Genomic DNA, 21,913 nt, shown 5'->3' with positions numbered 1-21,913 from the left:
TTGTTTTTTTAGGACGTGATGTAGTGTTGTAATGGGACTTGTTTTCCCAGTTGCAGAATTTGGCTCAAAGCTAACAAAACAATTGGGTTAAAGCCAGCAGCGGCTGATGGTTTGAGGGTAACAGACAGCCTTAGCTATGTCCATATTCAGCCCCAAAAGAGATTGTGGAGTGCAAAGTGAGTCCTGCCAAAAGCTCAACATATCTCCTCCAGGTCTTTATTAGGAAACCCTTTTTTGTACAACAATATTAGAAAGAAATTGGAAAGAGACAAAGCTCTCTTTGGCTTAACAGTGTCTGTTGTAATTACATGAGTGTGTCAGATCGTCTTCCATGCTCCTGTTTTATCCTGGCCCTCACTTAACAACAACAACAGTTTCATCCTCCATTCAGACATCTTGGCCTTGATCCTGTATCATCCCAGGGCTTCACTAATGAGCTTCTGTTCTAAATGTTGACAGTTAACCCTTGTGCTGCCTTCGGGTCACATGACCCAAAGGTTCACAACGAACCAACCTTTGTGTTGCCGTTTAAAACAGTGTCTTAAGACCTCACAACTTCCTGAAGGTGCTACTGGAAGTCTGTGAGATAGGAATGTAGTGTCTGGGCTACTTGCCTACAAGTAGCACTTCCCAAACTATCCTATCTCAACTGCATGTTAGATGCAAGGTAGGCTAAATGTCAGGCAATTTTGTTCCTTTAACTGCATGCCTGTTTTTTTAGGACGTGATGTAGTGTTGTAATGGGACTTGTTTTCCCAGTTGCAGAATTTGGCTCAAAGCTAACAAAACAATTGGGTTAAAGCCAGCAGCGGCTGATGGTTTGAGGGTAACAGACAGCCTTAGCTATGTCCATATTCAGCCCCAAAAGAGATTGTGGAGTGCAAAGTGAGTCCTGCCAAAAGCTCAACATATCTCCTCCAGGTCTTTATTAGGAAACCCTTTTTTGTACAACAATATTAGAAAGAAATTGGAAAGAGACAAAGCTCTCTTTGGCTTAACAGTGTCTGTTGTAATTACATGAGTGTGTCAGATCGTCTTCCATGCTCCTGTTTTATCCTGGCCCTCACTTAACAACAACAACAGTTTCATCCTCCATTCAGACATCTTGGCCTTGATCCTGTATCATCCCAGGGCTTCACTAATGAGCTTCTGTTCTAAATGTTGACAGTTAACCCTTGTGCTGCCTTCGGGTCACATGACCCAAAGGTTCACAACGAACCAACCTTTGTGTTGCCGTTTAAAACAGTGTCTTAAGACCTCACAACTTCCTGAAGGTGCTACTGGAAGTCTGTGAGATAGGAATGTAGTGTCTGGGCTACTTGCCTACAAGTAGCACTTCCCAACCTATCCTATCTCAACTGCATGTTAGATGCAAGGTAGGCTAAATGTCAGGCAATTTTGTTCCTTTAACAGCATGCCTGTTTTTTTAGGACGTGATGTAGTGTTGTAATGGGACTTGTTTTCCCAGTTGCAGAATTTGGCTCAAAGCTAACAAAACAATTGGGTTAAAGCCAGCAGCGGCTGATGGTTTGAGGGTAATAGACAGCCTTAGCTATGTCCATATTCAGCCCCAAAAGAGATTGTGGAGTGCAAAGTGAGTCCTGCCAAAAGCTCAACATATCTCCTCCAGGTCTTTTGTGGAAGAAATTGGGATTTCCTGTGTGCTTACATTAATCACTAATCAATAGAACTAGTCATTGGATACTAGTTAGTACATTTATCATGTAAGCTTGCTATTAATAACAGTAGATTGTGTCTATGTGTCAGGGTTAATAGATGTTCGTGATCAGGAGAAAGTACTGGGTAAACGTCCTTTGTCATGACTACAAGGAGAGCGCCAACTATGATCTCTCTAGTCTGAGTGGTCATGTGTTGGGAGCTGTGAATCTCTTCCTCTGAGACTGTTGTAACGTCATTACTGCCTGACTGTCACTATCTATGTTTACATTCCTGTGCCCTATAAAAGATGGTCCTCCGGCTTTCGGAGCTGAGAGAGACCTGGTTGAGACCTAAGCTTGGTGTTGAGTTGTCATTTATGGTCAGAAGACTGGTTTTCTCTCCCAATCTGCAGATTGATAAATACGTATTAAAATCCAGAACTCAACTGAACTTAGTCACTCCGTTTATGAAGAGACGGACAAAACACTTTCTTCATCACTTTATTAGGAAACCCTTTTTTGTACAACAATATTAGAAAAAAATTGGAAAGAAACAAAGCTCTCTTTGGCTTAACAGTGTCTGTTGTAATTACATGAGTGTGTCAGATCGTCTTCCATGCTCCTGTTTTATCCTGGCCCTCACTTAACAACAACAACAGTTTCATCCTCCATTCAGACATCTTGGCCTTGATCCTGTATCAACCCAGGGCTTCACTAATGAGCTTCTGTTCTAAATGTTGACAGTTAAGAGACCTGGAGAGAGCACTGAGGACCAATGCTCAGGTAACACAGGTAAAAAAAGAGCACACTGCAAAATTGGATTCAGCCAATGGTCTACAGGTCTCTGTAGCACTAACCATCTTTGGAGGAAGGGATCCCTCACTGAGTTACTCCTCCCAACGCTTCTTCAGTTTCTTACCTCGGGGTTTTCCTCTGAGTATTTCCTTGTCTTCTTTGAGGGTTTTAGGTCGGTGTAGGTGCAGTTTTCAGAATCAGAATTCGGTTTATTCGCCATGTATGTTATACAAACACGGAATTTACTGTGGCAGGGAGGTGCAAACACTAAACATATACGAATCTTAAATTAAGTAAACGGCATATGTAAGCCCTCTGTGACATTCCTTGTGAAAAGGGGCACCCCTGCCCTGCATGTCTTAGATGTTTCCTTCTTCCAACACAAGCTCAGCAGAAGCCTGATAACGACCCCTTCATTTGAATCAGGTGTGTTGGAAGAGGGAAACGTCTCAAACATGTAAGAGCGGGGGTTCCCCCAGGACCAGGGTTGAGAAACACTGAGCTAATACAGACCGAGTGTGATTTGAGTTCAAAAAGGAAAGGTAAGATGGCGGCTACAGTCAGTGGCCTAATTGGCTTCCTGCTGCCCAAACTGTGCTGATCAATGATCTTGATCTATAAAGAGAAATTCCCAGAAACTTGCAGACACTTTTTTTTTACATTGTAAAGTGGGTAGCAGAGATGAACAACCCTCAAGGATATCCTACTCAGCAACTACCGCAATCACTATCCAGGTGCGACCCAGATAATGAGGACTTACTGAGGATCAAAAGGTAGAAAATGTCTGGGTTTGGAAGCATCGTGCATCCGCTTGAGCCGGAGCGTTCCTTGCCCTGCAGATCTGTGCTCCGACGCTCCGCCATCTTCTGAAAACAGACGTCCGTTGCGCTCCAGTCGCTTCGCAGGACGGTGTTTCAAAAGCAGGCCATCTGCTCGCCGGCAGTTCATTCATTAGCGAAGTGCGTCGGAATCATTTCAAGTTTAGCCAACCAAACAGCTTATGGTCATTCAAAGCATCCACAGCCACGCCAGGTAACGTCTTAGCAGATGTGTAAAAGCGAAGCACGAGAAGCACTTTTTGTAGTTTCCTTTCTCACGGAGCAGACTACTATCAAAGGTTCAGCAGTGAGTGTGCATGTCGAGGACTCCAACATTTTTGTTCTTGCTTACTTATTATTGCATAATGAAATCCTTCTGGTTAAATAAATACAATGAAATGTCAGATTTTTATCCCTCACCTTGTGTACAGACCTCAATGATGTACATCATCTGTACAGACTGAAAATAAACGTTTGGGTTTCCTTCACATTGCACAAGCTTCACATATTGTCGTAAATACTACATCAAAGCTGTGCGTATGCTGTTGCAGGCAGTATGCGTTGAATACAACCTGCTTGACATACCATTTTGTCATTTCGCTGCAGAGACAGGTTCGTATTGGCCTGTTATTGCACTAGTGTGTCTGTGGTGGATGTCCCTGGTAGCCATTTGAAACACAGGGTCAGTCTCTTTACCCCCTCTAAAACACACACACACAGACATCCATACACACCAGTAAAATATGATCTCATTCGATGTGCCTACCCCTCCCCATCCATCAACCAGTCACCCGAGTCTCTTATCCCTGTTTACTGTTGGCCCACTATAAATCAACGGTCCTGAGTTGGAGAGGCAAGACATTCTACAAGCCTGGCAGGGGGTCTGGACAGAGAGACAGACAGACAGGCACACAGAAAGACAGGCAGGCAGGCAAGCCTGGCAGGGGGTCTGGACAGAGAGACAGACAGACAGGCACACAGAAAGACAGGCAGGCAGGCAAGCCTGGCAGGGGGGTCTGGACAGAGAGACAGACAGACAGGCACACAGAAAGACAGGCAGGCAGGCAAGCCTGGCAGGGGGGTCTGGACAGAGAGACAGACAGACAGGCACACAGAAAGACAGGCAGGCAGGCAAGCCTGGCAGGGGGGTCTGGACAGAGAGACAGACAGACAGGCACACAGAAAGAGTGTGGGAGTCAGGTGGCTGAGCGGTTAGGGAAGCGGGCTAGTAATCTGAAGGTTGCCAGTTCGATTCCCGGCTGTGCCAAATGACGCTGTGTCCTTGGGCAAGGCACTTCACCCTACTTGCCTCGGGGAGAATGTCCCTGTACTTACTGTAAGTCGCTCTGGATAAGAGCGTCTGCTAAATGACTAAAATGTAAATGTAAAATGTAAAGACAGGCAGGCAGGCAAGCAGGCAGGAAATTATCTATTCTCTGGCTAGGAGACAGGCTTCATTCCCTTTATCTGTTGCTCATGTAATAATACTGTGGCAGCACTGTCGGATGCTGCAGCTCAGATGCAGAGGAGCGAGTGAGCTTACGATACAGGATAGCTCAGGTCAAATGGTAGATGTGGGGAAGAGCCAGGGCTGTATTGGCTTGGATTCTTATCAGCAGTAAATACATACACTGTACAGTCTCTGTTGATAAGGAAACAAATTATCTTAGTCTATTGCTATGTGCATGGCCTGTCAAGATAGTTTCCAGTGGGTAAATAAAATACAAATGATGTATACCAATGATTCTGATGTTGTTTTATACGTGGATGTCCTTAAGGCCATGACGTTTTTAACATTAAAGGGGAGATGAGTGTGTGATTTTCCAAATGGCGTTGCTCTGTAATCAAGTGTTTACAACGTATAGAAAAAGCAGACAGCTGCAACTAAGGAACAGACTTGCCCTGATTTGCACACTGTGCAGTCAAACAAACAAAAGTGCAAACGACTTCTAACTGCAGGCTCATGCAATCATATTCTATTTAGATCTCGAGGTTCCCAAGGGGGGAACTAAATCAGCTTTCTTCATACAGAATCTGCATGTTTCGCCCCTCCAGTGAAAAACAGAAGAAAGGCAGAGACAAAAAGAGTTTGTCATGGTTTGTGTTTCCTCAGTCTATCCCCTGGCCCACGTGTTCCCTCTGGCTGCAACGGGGAGGCCCTGTGACCCAGCAGAGAGCAGCAGCCTGGCTAACTACACTCATGGGCAGAGGGGGGGTGGGGCAGAGAGAGGGGGGGGGGGGGGGTTGTACAGTTGAACTGCACACAGAACACAGAGAATTACAACAATTATGCAGGATGGCGAAGCAGAAAGTGCATCTGTGTGTTGTGGTAAAGGTCATTGGCCATTAGCAAGACTGGAGCCCATTCCAGCGCATTAGGCTTCTGTGGGACGTCAAGAGTAAACTGGGCTGCTGGGGAGGACTGAGGCCCACTCCTCGGGGGGGGGGGGGGGGGGGGGGGGGGAACTTGGCTCTGGTTTCTCCTGCGTTCAGACAGCCTGGTGTCAGGAGCCAACTTGGCCTTTGTGGAGCGGACCGAAAGCATTGTGGGATAGCCTGTGTCCTGGGGGGAGGAGGGGGGGGGGGGGAGGGGGGCGGTGGGGCTTTCCCTGTGACGTTTTAGTGGAAGGGACAGTGGCTTGAGGGAGGATGGCATCGATTCAGTGCCATAGAGAGAGCCACCCCCAACCTCCCCACCTCTCACATACCTCCGCCTGCCCTTGATACTGAAATGAAGAACTCTGAAATGAAGAAATGAAGTTCAGCACAAACGACAAAAAGGGCTGTATGCCTGTCACCGAGTACACCGCACGCAGATGGCGACAGCCTTCACATGGGAGAGCGATGCAAACAAAGCATCGGGCCGTGTGCACTTCATGTCACCGCGGCGACGACACAGGGGTGAGTTATGACTCGTGGAATGTACTATGCCCGCGGCTTGCTGAGGTGGGTTACCTTGTACCAACACACACAACAAAGGGACGCTTTCTGTGTCCTGAACACCTAACAACAGCTATGCATGGCAGCCACTGTGGGGGAGCTCGGATGATGTCATGCCCGACTAGGAACTTTGCGCATGTGGACAAGAACAACGACTGTGAAGCTATGGAGGCAGTCCTCCGGCAGCAGGGTCCTACAGGGAACCTCTGGAGGCTTGAGGACGCAGTAGGAACACCTGATTAGGGCAGACGCAAGAGGCTCCCTTGGTCTTGTTAAGGGTACTCGAAGCCATATAGAGAATATTCCAAACCAGTGGATGGAGGAACTGAATAGGTAGATGGGATCGATAGGACAGAGAGATAGGACAGACAGACAGACAGACAGAACTACAGGTGCCAGCAGAAATACAGAACCCGTGTTCAACCCTCGGTGTGGATTCACCAGAGATACAGCTGGCTCGGTCATGGTTGGGTTCTAGTCTAGTTTAGAGCTTCCATCTAGCTTCAGTAATCCACTGGCCTATAGGATCGAAGTAACCTCTGTACTGTACTGTTCCGAGCGTTCCATCTTCAAACACGGCAGTGATGGAATCCGCATGACTAATCCCCAGACTTATAGGGCTCTTATTAAACAGGCTTCCGGACGACCGGTGAAGGTTTACTTTAAGCATGTCTTCTTCACTCTCCACCAGTTAATAGCCACATTTAATCAATACTGGGGGTAAGTGCTCTTTAGTGCTCGCTCCCGCATTCATTTGTAAAAATAAAAGCTTCCTGGGCTCATGGGACCAATCAAAAAGGATAAAGGAACAGGCCCCCGATTTGCCTGTTGGTCCTGTGACTAAGCCAGACAGGGGAGATGGTTAGCAGCAGTTCAGACTTGCCCTCCATTTCCTTTTCTGAGCAAGGTTCATTTCAAATTCCACAACAACTGAATCCCACAGGTTCTAATGAAGGGGAAGCCTTCCTCGAGGAAAGAAAGAATTCCTCACAGGAAGATAGCATCAAAGTGTGTGCGCGTGTGTACGCTCGTGTGTGTTTGTGTGGGGGATGAGATCATGGTGGACAAACGTCGCTCTCATAAGAGCAGTCCATCCCTCTGTGCCTGTCGCCTAGCAACAGAGACCTGGCAGGCAGACAGTACTGTAGGTGTGTGAGACAGAGTGTGTGGGAGGGGAGGAGGAGGAGGAGAGGGACAGAAACAGAGCAACACGGAGGTGAAGGGAGAGAGAGAGAGAGAGAGAGAGAGAGAGAGAGAGAGAGAGAGAGAGAGAGAGAGAGAGAGAGAGAGAGAGAGAGAGAGAGAGAGAGACACAGGATGTGTGTGCTTAAGGCCCGGGAAAAAAAAATCTTACGAGTCAAATGAACTGCATTAGTTCTACGTTCTTGAGAATTCATCTTTAGCATCAGACATTAATTTGGGATTGAAACATGGTCCATCTACCAAACATTGCAATGTGATTTATCGTGAGATTCAGCTTCTTGGAGAAAAGCAAGGTTTCTTGACATCAGGCAAGGGGGAAACAAGGTTGCCATATCAGGATAATCACCTTTCCTGGCCTTCACTTTTAATTAAGCAAACACAGACTGTGCTATAAGCAGAAGCTCTAACCGGGGCATTCTAGCCAGAGGTAACATCTGGCAACGCTAATTACACCACCCACAAAACAACGCAAGTCTGAATGAAAACCACACAACTGATACACCATACAAAGGACCCATCCAAACCCACTCCCCGTCCAAAGCCCTGTTGTGGGTGCACCGGTGTCTAAGAGAAGGTTGTTCTAATAACGCGGATGGCAGAATTCCAAAATACCGTCACTTTATTTTTGGCACCCAGGCGGGGAGAGGAACCCAGCAAGTAAAACCTTGTTACACACTCAAGCCCGCAGGCCGGACTTTACAAGACCTATCCCCTGTGATGTCACATGCCACGGCTAGGTCTTAGGGAAATGTCAGCGACGAGGATTGAGACGCGTTGAGGAAACTCAAGAAGATCCCAACGGCTCGCAGTTCGCTTCAGTATGTCCTGGCACAAGGTAGCCTGGTTTTGCTCAATCACAGGCCGCCTGGCCTTTGGTCCGCTGGAGCAAAATGCAGTTGGACAGACAGGCCAACAGACCAGGCGTTTGCAGTGTGTATATGCGAGACATCATTCAAGCGTCCCCCTCAGGTCATGAGTTAGATATGTTAGCGGTTGCTAAATGTCATTCAGCAATATTATTTGTCAATCGATCCTCATAGGTAATGAGACAGACACCAAAGGAAACATTGTAACAGGATCCAGTCTCCTGACTTACTTGCCTATGGAAAGTATCCAGGGACCTCTATAATGGAGTGGATTGACAGCGCCCCAGTCAGGTCACGTGTGTCACACTTGCAACTAAGCTGCCTTCAAATATCCATGTCTATTTAAAACCCGTTTCAACAATGACATTGCATGAAGACTCTGGCGTGCCTGGAAAAAAAACATTATGCAGAAGTAAAGTAACTACACACCCTGTAGCGTGTGTTTTTGTTTTTGTGTGCCAACATTCATAACCACAGACACAGAGACACAGTTAAGTCAGTTATATGTATATATATATATACATACATGTATATGTATATTGATTCAGCTTGTTTCAGGAAGTAATTCCCTACTCTTTCACTCTCTGTCCAATCACACAGTGTGAGAGGCAAGCGAGGAACGAGCCTGAATGGGTGGATGATTACATGGGAGGAGGACAAACTGTGAGGTATTAAGCGCTCTCCTCCTAATTAGACCATGTCCTGCAGCTGGTGCTCACTATCACAGCAGGATTAGTGCTAACTGGACACTGGGTTCTTCCAGGAGATCCTCCTTAGCGGACGCCCCTCCAGAGTAGGTTATGGGTCGTGGGACCGGGATCTGACAGACAACTGAACTCCAGCCAAGGCTAGTGGATAAAGGCACCTCGGTGGTCTGTTTTCCCCCAAAATATCAGAATGAGACCTGAACTTTTTTAATCCCACCTTAAGACCCATCTTTTTTCTTTAGCAGTTGAGTCTGCAATGGGGTAGGATTTTTTGTTTATGTTTGTCATGTCCTATAAATATGTCTAGTCGGTTATATGATTTGACTTTACAGCACTTTGGTCGACATAAGTTGTTTTTAAATGTGTTTCATAAATACATTTGACTTGACTTGAACAGAGACACGGACCAAGTCCATTCAATCCAGCTAATGGATTATCTGTTCGTATCTGCACACACAGCAGTAAAGGTTTTTCCGAATAGAAAAATATACTCCTATAAACTCCAATGACTGCTTCTGATGGACAAACAATGCACTGTGTGTGTATAGATTGAATTCTCTCACGCCCTTTTTCCCAGAGGAGCCAAGCAAGTGGTTTTGAGCCGCAGACACACACACACACATCATCCGATTCATTTCTGTTCCCATAGAAGTCGGGGGCCTCATTAATAATGCGGCTGCAGTATTGGTGTCCATAAAACATATCAACACACTGGCTTCTCCATTATTCATGATCTGAGGATTCCACCTGTAGTGCATCTGGCTACTCCTCCCATTAGAATTCAATATGTGTCTCAGACAGCCACAGTAGCAGGTCTGGTAGCAGCCATTAATATCACTCCACAGCATAGAGTTGAAATGTGAGTGCCATATTAACCACAAAATTGAGCGAGGAGAATTGCATTTGAACATCACACAGACACAAATGCACTGAAAGACTATAACTTCACCCTGATTTGCTGGCTGGCAGTCCAGATGAGTCAACATTAAAAACAGCTCCAACTGATTTTATTTATCACTCCAGAAACATAGATGTGCGACTCGGGAGGTAATTGGAATGACAAAATAACAAAGTACAATTACCCCCCCCCCCAAACAGAAACGTATCTTCAGAGATAAGAGTCAGAACAGTCAGCCATTGCCATCACGAGGACAATCTTAATGAATTGCTTGTTGCTATTCGCTCTCTCACGCACACACTCTCTCGCTCAGGCCCCCCCTACCCCACCCCACTTACACAGTAATGCTCTCTGACTCTCTGGCCCCCACCCACTCACCCACTCACTCCTTCACCCCACCCCCACTTCCTCTGGTAAGTTATATACACTTCAAATGGTGACTGGTTTAAACTAGGCGGTTTGAGAATATTTTGCCATATCAAAAAACTAAAACTTGAGAAACAGCTTACTGTAAAACGTAACGAAAGAGTTGAACTTGATCAATGGAGGGGTGCAATTTCTTTTATGAGGTAATACCCCCTTTCCTACAGTGAATTAATATAAGTCATTACCTCAAACAGGATACAAGCTAGGTCATACAATTATGTCTCAGAGAAAGACCTTAATCCTAAAACCAACCTCATCTTCATAGTCAGGCAAACAACCACACAAAGCGATTGACAGTTAGCAAGAGTACCAACTGTGTGCGTGTATGGCTGTATGTGTGCATACTTGTATGTAGTCCATTAGTAGCATTATGTCAGTTTAGTTTGACACACAGCTACTGTATGACCTGAGGTAACTCTGGTTAAATGTGGCGTGCTGACTGTGAAGGTAGATCTCCATCAATGCACCCCCTGACCCGTTATGTCAGTCCCTGCTCTTGACCTGTCTCTCTGAGGCTGCGTCAGTCTTCATCCATGCCTGCCTGCTGTGTCTCATGGGCAGGCCACAGTGACACAGCTACTCTAACCCACATGGATTACATACACCGGCTAAGCGTCAGCTTCCTAATACACATATCAGTGTGCCTGTGTGTGTGTGTGTGTGTATGTGTGTGTGTGTGTGTGTGTGTGTGTGAGAGAGACAGAGAGAGACACAGGGCCAAGGCTGGTCCTGCGACACAGCAGTAAATCACTTCATGCATGGCTATCTCAATATATCACAGCCTTCAGACTAGATCCTATTGTACCAACTGCTCTCTGCACACAATTCACTGTCCTAGCAAGGAACTTGGGAAAAAGACATGTAGATAAAACAACTGGCCTCATATCAAAATGTAAAATTGCCTTTCTCAGTTTATGTCATGACGAATAGCCACAAATTGAGGAAACCGCTCTTTGACATTGAATGACAAAGCAAGTTTTTTTTTTTTTTTAACTAGTGTAAGTTGAGCAGTGTGGCAACAGGTCTTCTGACCAGATTCTGTGAGAGCAGACAAGGCTACGATGAATCCTCTTTATCTATATATAATGAGGAGATGTTTCTCACCTGGCATTAGTGTCTCCACTCTTATCTCTTCACATGCATTTTTAAACTGCATAAACTAGGGGACAACACACAAGTTCACACACGCCTCTCAGGAATGTGTTGGGTTGATGGACAGGGAGCATGACTGTGACGACCAGGGCACCGATGTCTTTGTAATCACAGAGAGGCACTGCTAGCAGGCTGGGGCCTGGTCCAGGAAGGAAAAAGGAAAGAAAATGGTCTCTGGCTCCATGGTCCAGCTCGAGTTACACCCCCAAAATCCCTGCCTCTGCCCTGTTTACTGGCTGTCATTTGAGAGCACACAGACGGCTAATTTCTCCTGTGACACTTGTCAACTTTGACCCCAGGGTGGGTGAAAGGCTGTGACTTTGGGGACTAGCGACTCGCTGCTTTCCATTTCTGGAACCCAACAGGGGTCATTTCCTTAAAGGGGCACACAGCGCCGGGATTGGATACGCAGGGGATAGGGAAATCAATGATGTCATGAATACTAACCGTCCCTAACATACGAGTATGGGTTCTTGCACTAGGACACAGGTCTTGTTTTAGCACAAAATCATTCGCTGGTTAGCCTCCCCACTCCCTCACTTCATCCGCATTATTAAAAGAGACCGGGTTGGTCGGTGATTACTGCTTTGCAAGCGTTTTCCTTTTGTCATCCGTGACATCATCCGTGTCCTGCCCTCCTGGATTTCCTACTGCGTGGGTCCTCCAGGGCAGAGGGCCAAATGGAGAGAGCCACTCGCCCAGCGGAGAGCAGCCCAAGGTGGACACCATGAAGGAGAACCTGAAGGTCAACGACAGAATGGGGATGCTCCTGGGAGATAGGCAGGAAGAAAGGGAAAGAGACAGGGAGGGGAAATAGACAGGGAGACAAACTGCTCGCAAAAAAAGATTCAAAAGATCCAAAATAAAGTGTCGACATATGAAAGGAAGAGAGACGGCGAGAGAAAGAAAAAGAGCGTGAGAGAGAGAGAGATAGAGAGGGAGAGAGGGAGAGGAAAGCCTGTGGCTTTTGAAAGAGTGCCAGGACACATCTTCTCTTAGTTGTGTTCGCTGCAGACAATGTTCAGTAGAGCAGCTGCAGAGCTCATGTTTCTCCCTGACCAGAGAGCACACCACAGTACAGCAGGGCAGCTTACAGCAGTCCCCTGCCCTCGGCTCTCTTCATCATCCCACAGTCGGACCCAATACAGCGAGAGAGAGAGAGAGAGAGAGAGAGAGAGAGAGAGAGAGAGAGAGAGAGAGAGAGAGAGAGAGAGAGAGAGATAAGGGCAGGACAAGAGGGAGAGAGACAGAGGGAGAAAGAGAGATAGGTCATAACCCTATCCCTCAGAAAACAACACACCAAGTGATTGTAGCAAACTCATAAACGAGTATAACAGTGGGGAGGAAAACACCACCAAAGGAGGGAGGAAAGTAAAAAAAAATATGAAAAAATGATGCAGTACCATCACTACAGAGAATCATGTGATACACGTGAAATATGTACATGTATGAACACAATGGGTAATGAAAGGGAGGTCCAAGGAAGGAGGCCAATTATGAAAAGGTCAGTTTAAGTGACAGAGAAAGTAAGGATAGAGAGAGAGAGAGAGAGAGAGAGAGACAGAGAGAGAGAGAGAGAGAGAGAGAGAGAGAGAGAGAGAGACAGAGAGAGTTGAGAGGCCAGGCTTTGATCTCAAACCAGTCTTCCACAAGCTGTTCCAATGTAATCTCGTCCTGTGCCACTTGTTTCAACGAGAGGGTTATTGTCTATTTCATTCTCGGTCGCCTCACTTCATCGCTCTCTGCCAGTATCAGTATCAGCCTCACGTTCCACTTGGTTTCAATGCAACCAATTAGACGCCGGGTTTGCAGAGCAAGGCCTCCGAATTATGGTGAATTCCCAAGGGCGTTAGTTATGCAGCAGCTGCAAGCTCTCCTTCTAGATGATGAACGGTTCTGGCTCATCAGGAGAGTCCAACCTTTGATCAAAGTTTTCAGACACAACAATGACAACCAAATGAATAAACTCTTCGAAAGAGATCAACTTATTTTTTCCTGCTGGTCCACTCCCACGAGTGAGAATACATATGTTACAGATCTAAAAAGCCGCACACGAACGCCAAACAGCGGAGAGGCCGCAATGATTTAGGATGAGTGGGCTTGTGGTGGCCGCGTCGGTGACATTGTTCTAAAACATCTGGAGGATGAGGAGCTGGCTTTGGCTACCTCCCTGAGCTCTCCATGGTGCTGAAAATCTCCACTGGAGCACAAAAGCTAAGGCCCGCGGTCAGCATGTTTTATGCACCCTACCATAAACACTGAGATTCAACACCAGAGTTTCAGCGTGGCCAATGGATTCTGAATCGAGATGAGCTGCAGACCACGCAGCCTGAATCTTAACCACCCCCTGCTGATACACAGCCTTGAACCCTGATCAATGAACTACAGGCGTTAACAGTACCCAGTCTGGCACCAGAATACTAAAGCCATATCTACAACAACAACACTTCCAGGTTCCTATCTGAGGGGAGAGAAACAAACAGGGAAGCCATTCGTCTTTGAAAATGTAACGTTCCACAAGACGTACTGTAGAGTATAGTTACTGGGGAGCTTTACTCGTGGTGCAAGGTGGTTTCATAAAAACAATCCCTGACAATTAGGCTTCATTCCCCATACTGATAAGAAAACTCATTGTTACAGTTGGAAATGATTTCACCATTTAGTGATTTCATGTAGGATTTGGGGGAAGTTGGGGGGATTTTAAAGGAGCCTCTAATACGGTAGTCGTTTGCATGCTATATAACAAACTCAATAGAATGTTCATCTACTGTGCTTAGCTAAAGGGCATTTTTCAGACTGATGGGCCACATATGGACTGTGTACTATTTTGAGTACCAGCAACTCATGTCTATATTAATTCACATGCAAATTATGTCAAGCACGATTTGCTGTGCAATGAAGGCCTGTGTCCCTTTGTCATGCTCTTTCTAAGAGCACTGTGTTCCGTTTCAACCAAGCAGGTTGCTGCTTGGTTGAAACGGTCCTAAAACGTTCTAGAACATGGATTGCTCTTCATTTGAAAAGGAGAAGGAGTGGCATGCATCATACATTCTTGTTATGTAAGTTTATCTGTACAGCCTAGCGTAAAGATACAAAGCTATGAGACATTACAATCAATATTGAGATCATTCTAGTATGCTAATAATAAAGATTTGTATTCTCCATTCAGGATTATGGTCACAACAGATAGCCATTAGTAAATTAGTCAAAGGACCTTGTGAAGAACCGGGTAAAATACATAATAAAAGGATAAAAAGGATCTCAGTCGGCAATATAACTATGTAGCTGGATGTTCACGTTGAGCGTGTATGCAGTGCAGCTACAGAACCTGTCAGGTCTTTCTGCTTCATCACTCAGCCCACCCAATGGGCCTCGAGTGTTGTGCTTAACTCTGAAAAGTTCCTAACATGCATTATATGCAAAAGCCCAAAATAGCTGCCATTCCCTGGTTGAGCTCCAAGCAGTTATCCAACGTACAAAAAAACACTATCCTTACTCCACAGGGTTTGCTGGAGGGCAGCTGTGCAACTTAATAGCATGCGACTATTGACCGATAAATCTTTTGTCTTCACTCAATAGCATTAGCTGTCAGTGGACAACGCAACTCTGCATAATCATCAATCATTAATGAGATGTGGGCCGTGAACCTAAGCGAGCCGTACAGCATCTGTACATGATGTCTACACACGCTGTCAATCCTGTCTCAGCACCGCTAGCATCAACTTACAAAGCCCTCTGTCACTCTTCGGAAATTGCATTGGTCTGGAAACATCTCGGTGCCTCAGTGCATCTTGGGCAAGCTGAACCTAGAGAGGTAGGACTCTTGAGGGATTTCTCTTCTGCAGGCACCAAACAAGGCCTTAATTGACAGTTGGGGTGTTCAGCGTGTTAGCTGCTTTGGAAAATGTCAAAGGAAGTCAAGAGGTAAATCGGTGTCGGTGTGAGGAGGTTTACATCGTCTAAGCAAGGCTTCACTGGGGAGCTGTCCTTCACTGTCAGTTACCTGAGCCTCAGCCTCCCTGTAACAAACAGTATATTACCAGGCGCTGTTCTTCACTTAGCTTACACAGTGGCATGTTGCCAAACATGTTATTAGCATTTTAGCTTTGCAGCTAAGCTAAGCGTAGGTGATCAATACTTGTTTTTCCTATGGTAGCGCTGGTAAATATGTCACCTTTGGACCATATATATATATATTGGTACCCAAGATTATACTATTATATACTTTGGTGTGCAGAGTGAGATGTTGGAGTATGTCTCCTGCTATTTTATTAGAATCCTAGCTTAGCTTCCTTCTGCTATTTTTCTGTCCACAGGAAGTTAGCAATGATTCTGTTCACGCCGTTACCATCCTCAATGACTTTTAGCTTGATAGCCCAGCCTGCATGTTCCCAAAGACAGTCTGGCTAACTTGGCCATGTTGGTCACTAACATCGAGCTCTGGTCTCTCAGCAGACAACAGAAGCACCACAGTGATCCCTGAAGGTCACAGCCATGTCCTCTACACATTGTTAAGTCTCCGTCTCTCTCTCTCTCTCCCCCCCCCTCTCTCTTCTCCTCCCTCTCTGCATCGCTGCACACGGCTCAAAGCACCAATTATGACGTAAAACGCGTTTTGATGTCGGCAGATCAACGCTCCGTTGGCTTCCCGGGGACGGTGGGGGGAGACCGTGAGGGAGGACAGGCAGGGGGGGGACAAGGGTGATGGCTTGCTGTGCCTGGTAATCAGCACCACATAAAGAGCTGCCCCATCTTCCCTGGGCTGTGCGTGTGCCAGCAGTGTCCAGACCCTCTGATTCCGTGCCTGGAGGAATAAAGGAGAGGGACATGGGGCATCTCCATAGGCTCTTCATTACAAGAACCCACAATGGTTCCGTAAAGCATAACATGTTCAGAAACACACTACGCCATCTCTCTCGCCGCAGCTCCCGCAGAGAAAAAAACGGTGGTTTATAGTATTAGCCTTAACAGATCATTCAGAGTTTTCGATTTAAGGGCAGGGCTCTTAAGCCACCGCCCATGCAATAAATCAAATCACACAACAATATTATTTTCTCCATTCCATTTCAAAGGAATCCAACTAACTCAACAACCTTGAGTAGGGGCGACAAATGCCGCAGAAAGCCTGTGCCATGGCAGGAAAACATTTCCATAAGTAGAACCCCTCACGTCAATCTCTTTAAGGACAACAACAGCTGAGGCTGGGGGCCTGCCTGGCTGGCTAGATGAGGAGCCCTCAGGCACCAATGATCTCACAGACTAGCCCAGGCTCTATCTCCATCCTGCAGGCCTCCCTAGGCAGGCCTGCTCTGTTCAGCTTAGCTACGCCAGGAGAGCCATATGCTAATGGTTTTTTCGCTGCCAGTTTGGCTAGGCCGGGATCAGGTGGTGTAGCCCCCACTGAATGTTCCCAACCTCGGGAATGCCTCTCCGGCGCTTTTCCCGGAGCTAGTTATACCTTCCTGTCTGACTCTTGACCCTTGGAATACTTCCTGGGAAGGGGAGGTCCTTTTAATAGTCCGGTGACAAGCAAAAGAAGACATAACAGTAGGGTACCAGTGTGGCGGGGAAAGGGTGCTGGGCCCCCACCTCATGGTACACATAGTTTGGGTTGATATATGGGCAGTGTGGATTAGCATACATCAGGGGTACAGACTAGCACTCTCCCTAGATGGCTACCAAGTTGGTCCTTAAGAAAAAGGATTAGAACAAGTAGGAGGATCTGGGGTTATAAATACCTTTTGAGCTACTCATTCATTCATTTCAAACAAATGTTGTGGCCAATGCCTTCTATTTATCCGGGGTTAAATAGTCTGAACTAAAAGTAACCCGAAAACTTGGATTCTGTCGTTTGCTTCATTTCTGGAGTGGAGCTATGTCAGATAGCGTGGTTCTTCCTATTTAGAATGAGAGGCTGAGGGAGGACAGCATGTGTGGCAGTGGAAACTAGTCACGCTTTGCCCTGGGACGGCTCTAAAGGCACGCTCACTCTTAGCCAGTATCAACAACACATGACAAGATGTGTGGAAGTCAACCCCTGGACAGCCGCAGAAGCGTTCCCATACAAACAAAGTCGGGCACCAAGCCCATTGAAAGCCACAGAGATAAATTCCCGTGCAGACAATAGTGACTCAGGCCCTCAAATCGTTTAAATGAGCCCTTAAATAAACCGAACACACGGTAGAAGCAGACTTTATGTAAGACGAGAGAAACAGGAGTACAGTGGGCATCAATGGTGTTAACCGTTTGTGTCATAGTGCTACTGTAGGTGGGAGTGAGCTGAACTACTCTGTGAGTAGTTTTGAACTAGGCTGTGGTGGTGAGCTGGGCTAGATTAGGCTGGACAAGGCTTGGTTAACCTCAGTTGAATTGGCCTGAGCTGCGTTAGGTTTAGTGAGAGCGACAGCTGATTGCAGGGTGTGTGCTCTCTGCTGCTCGAGCAAAATTCAACCGGCTGGTTGCCAAGCACAAGGGGATACACAACAGTTCCTCCCCACAGGCACCTCTGCAATCCTCTCGCAATATCAGATACACAATAAGTGGACCATTTGTCCAAATGTTCCAAGACACAGCATTTACACACTGCACACACAGGGGCATTGCAGTAGGGCAGCTTTGGTGGCTGTAGCCGGAAGATTCTTAGTGCATTTGTCAGCATTGGCTTGGGTCTGAACTGATTACCATAGAAATAGTTGATAACAATTTAGAATTCATTATTGATCCTCAAATTAACTTACAGTTTTGTAAAGGCTCACTTTCACTAAAAGGTTAATGCAGAGAGAGAGAGGAGAGAGACAGAGAGGGGGGGGGGGGGGGGGGGGGGGGCGGACCAAACTTGACAGTCCACATCACAAAATGCAGTCTGGCCTTGCATGTGAGGAACCAGGACATCATCTCATTAGACAACCACACACACAACAGTGAGCCAGCACCAGGAACTGCAACTCAGCAGGACTGCAACCATGGGGAGAGAAAATAGGACAGGCATATACTAACAAGCCTTGCAGCAAGACACCCTTTCCTCTGTACTGCATCGCCAAGGACTTGTTGGTTGGCAGCAGTAGCTACTAGCTCCTTTAAATTGAAATATTCTCTCTACCATTCTGTTTAGGTTATGCAATTTCATTTGGTTGAGAAACTACCTGGGTAAGGTTTGAGTGAGGGCACCTCATGTTCGATTTCAACACGTTTCCTTAATCCTCTCCTTATCTACTTTCTTCTTGAATATGTGTGCACTGCGTGGAGGGTCCAACTGGGAACTCTCACCTGCCAGTGATTACGATGGAGAGGAGATTTTGAAAGGGTGCCGTTTCAGAGGATTTGAACACAGCTGTGGGTGGTGGCAAGGAACATGCAATGCAACACAGCCCGTTTCCATACCCTCCATTTCCACATCCCTGATACCCATTTCCCAGTATCACAAGCGTAAGCCCACGCCACCTGGGCGAAGCATCCCATTACTAGCACCATGCCAACCTTGCTAGCTTCACCAGTCAGCTGAACACATATCCGGTGTCTCGACTTAATGCTTCTAACAAGCCTGTTCCCTCCAAGACCAAGTGTCAAGCCCCCTCCCAAAGTCACCCCTGGGAGTAGGACTGCCTCCCCCCCCCCCTTAGGAACCTCCCCTCAGGAACACAGAATGAACATGGATGCCCTGGACTGGGGAGCCCTTTCAATCACCATTCCCCCTTGTGCTGGACATGTACTGATACACACCAGCAGACACAAGATGGATGCCCAATTATTGTTCAGGGTTTAATCATCTGGTTTTCAGCAGGACACAGAAGGACGAGTGGCATATGGTACAGCGACATTTCTTATTTACTGGCCGATGAGCGTGATAAATGACTGTGTGCTGACAGCCTCATAACAAACTAAATGGCATTTGCAAAAACGAATGGAAAGGAATGATCTGTCTCTCAATCATGTACATTCATTACAGACTGAAATCATTTCCTGGTAGGATGCAGATGTCCACTCAACGCTGATGAAGAACGTGTTTGTCTCTTCATTAACGGAGTGACAAAGTTCAGTTGAGTTCTGGGTTTTCACACTGCGTTTTGACTGTGAGGAGGAGGGAGCAGGCCGTTGGGTGTGCCTGCAAGCCTGTTTTGATGGAGGTAATTAAAATGTAATGAGGAGTGGAGACTCCAGAAAGCTCATCATTAACCCCTTAATGTCTGCTATCCGACTCCTGACTACCAAGGTGTGACAGAAAATGCAAATTCTTGCATCGAAAATATCAATCTTGCCTTTTCCCACCAAGACAGGACACAGCCTTAAAAGTACAACAAGCGAAGTCCCGTCATAAAGACAAATACAAAAGACAACAAAATACTAATGCTCAGTTTCACATCCCCCCATTTTTTTGGAGGTGAACAATCTGAAAACGAGCATGAGAATCCAGCTCGGTTCGTCTCTAAAATGAATCAGCCGAGGGTGCCCTACTTCTGCACCCTTCTCTCAGCTCATCTGGTGCCCGTGTCACCATGCCTGGCAGAACTTGGTCCAAATGGCACTCTGATGCAAACAGGACATTGTAGCATGAAAGCAGGGATAATAATATGACTCAATCCTTAAGGCATCATGGGTGAATATGGTATCTCTCTCGCCCCAATCTCTACATAATCTTTTCAGTGAGCATGTAAAATGAATACAGCATCATAGGCAACAATGAATCTACTTGTCACAGACTCACACTTGTCCTTTTCACTGTGCTCCAAACACTACCAAAGAAAACATGCTCATCAGTCTAGCCAAGTCTACATGGAATTAGATGTTTTATATTTGCAAACATGTTAAAGTAAATTGTACAATCAGCATTTGTGTGTATCGCAAATGTTGATATTTGTACATGTTGTTTTATATTTCTATAATATATTCTTTATCTCTTTCTATCTTAAAGTTGTATAGAACAGTGAGTTTTTCATCAAGCCACATATGACTCAAATGTTTCAACCATAATGTGGGCCACCCCAAGCAAAGCAATGAGCTGATGACCTTTCATCTTAATGCAAATAACCTTTATCAAAGCAGCTATGGTCATTCCATGAAGGAAAATACTGAAAACAAAACGATGAGTATTGACCTGTCCAGTGGAAGTAGGGAATTCCGAAGATAATCTGAAGGACATGGTAGAGCAAGGACTTTGGCAGGGAGGCATGTTGTTGACATATAGCATGGGGATTCTCCTTACAATGTTTCTTAGATGGGAAAAACATGATCAGGTTTTTCTCTCTGCACTGCCCTCCCAAAAGTGCAGGCCTTTTATTGCAGATGGATGACAGTTCTGCTAGCTGAAGCATTGCTCCTCATAAGTAGGCTACTGTAATGGTGAGTCACTTACACAGTGAGGGCTAATGCAACAGACCATGCACTGTTTTCATGTCAATATGACACTGTTGATTACCTCTCCGTGGTCATATTTGAATATGACTTGACGGAGACGTGAATTACACATTAAACATAATTACAAATTCTACTGTTTTATGTAAACTTTGTGATTCATCGGAAATTACGCACAAGGAATTATGTATGATCGATAGCTAAAGCCTGTTGACTGTAATGGGAATTACCTTGTTTTTGATGTTGCAATGACAGCAAACCGTCCACAGATATGTGAGGGTCCTCCACAAGAGAATGATGAAGAGACCTCCGAAAAACGTCACCATGGAGGAGGCGAGGAATGCCCACCACATGCGCTGTCCATTATTGTCGCAGGGCACGTCCGGCGAGAACGGGATGACCAAGTTCATCTTGGATATATAGATCGAGGAGTCCGGATTTATATTATTATTGATCTTATTAGTCATCATAGAGCTGCCGCTGCCATGGAGAACGGGGGCATCCGCCTCAGCTAGCATTTAGGTGCCTTGGAGAGCCTATGCCAGCGTCCCCAGCCCCACTCACCAGCCATATTGCTTAAAAAATATACCTCTGCACACTAAACTGTTCACCCACCTAAATTGTCTGTTGTCTATGTTTCAATACGAAGGAATGTCCGCAATAGATGAAAACGTCTCACACGCAGACTGTTCCAAAATAACAGGTCTGTGTCCCCTTACGAGAGGCATCTAAATCCGCAATAATGACGACCGTTGAGCGCTTTTCATTTGGAGGGGTTTTCCGAGTCTTTCAAAGCCATGGCAAAGAATGTCTCAATTTGCCGCCGTCGTGTCTACCAATGTAACGTCGGAAAATTAGAAACACCTCGATATGGAAAATGTCTATTCTTCAGTTTTTGTCCGACCTCTCTAGCCGTCTTCCATCTAAAGATCCTGGCTATTAATGACAGAGAATCGATTTGAGTTCCACGAAAACCAATTGAATCGATACCCTTCGGCTGGATAAAGATATTGCAAGTTTACAACTGTTCAATTTAATAAGAAAACGCCATCATATAACAGTAATCTTCCTTGAAAAAACCGTGTACAATGACAAGTGCTCG

At 46.0% G+C, this 21,913-nt stretch overlaps 1 protein-coding gene across 9 annotated transcripts in view; it reads right to left on the bottom strand.

Annotated features, from left to right (window-relative positions):
- The window catches only part of LOC136943397 (calcium-activated potassium channel subunit alpha-1a), a 122,183-nt gene extending 100,905 nt beyond the window's left edge, over window positions 1–21,278 (bottom strand). For 6 of the 9 annotated variants that reach the window (XM_067236688.1, XM_067236686.1, XM_067236687.1 and 3 more), the window contains exons 1-2: window positions 21,042–21,278; window positions 15,602–15,610 (exon numbers count right to left, since the gene is read on the bottom strand). In XM_067236688.1, the coding sequence (XP_067092789.1) occupies window positions 15,602–15,610; window positions 21,042–21,278 (246 nt within the window). The remainder of the gene's footprint in view (window positions 1–15,601; window positions 15,611–21,041) is intronic. The other 3 variants (XM_067236694.1, XM_067236693.1, XM_067236695.1) reach the window with 2 other exon arrangements.
- Between the last annotated feature and the right edge of the window lie 635 nt (window positions 21,279–21,913).

Source organism: Osmerus mordax, chromosome 5 (assembly GCF_038355195.1).
Source record: "Osmerus mordax isolate fOsmMor3 chromosome 5, fOsmMor3.pri, whole genome shotgun sequence".
In the NCBI taxonomy this organism is placed as follows: Eukaryota; Metazoa; Chordata; class Actinopteri; order Osmeriformes; family Osmeridae; genus Osmerus; species Osmerus mordax.
The sequence above is the reverse complement of the archived record's forward strand: the minus strand, read 5'-3'. Positions and strand labels throughout refer to the sequence as shown.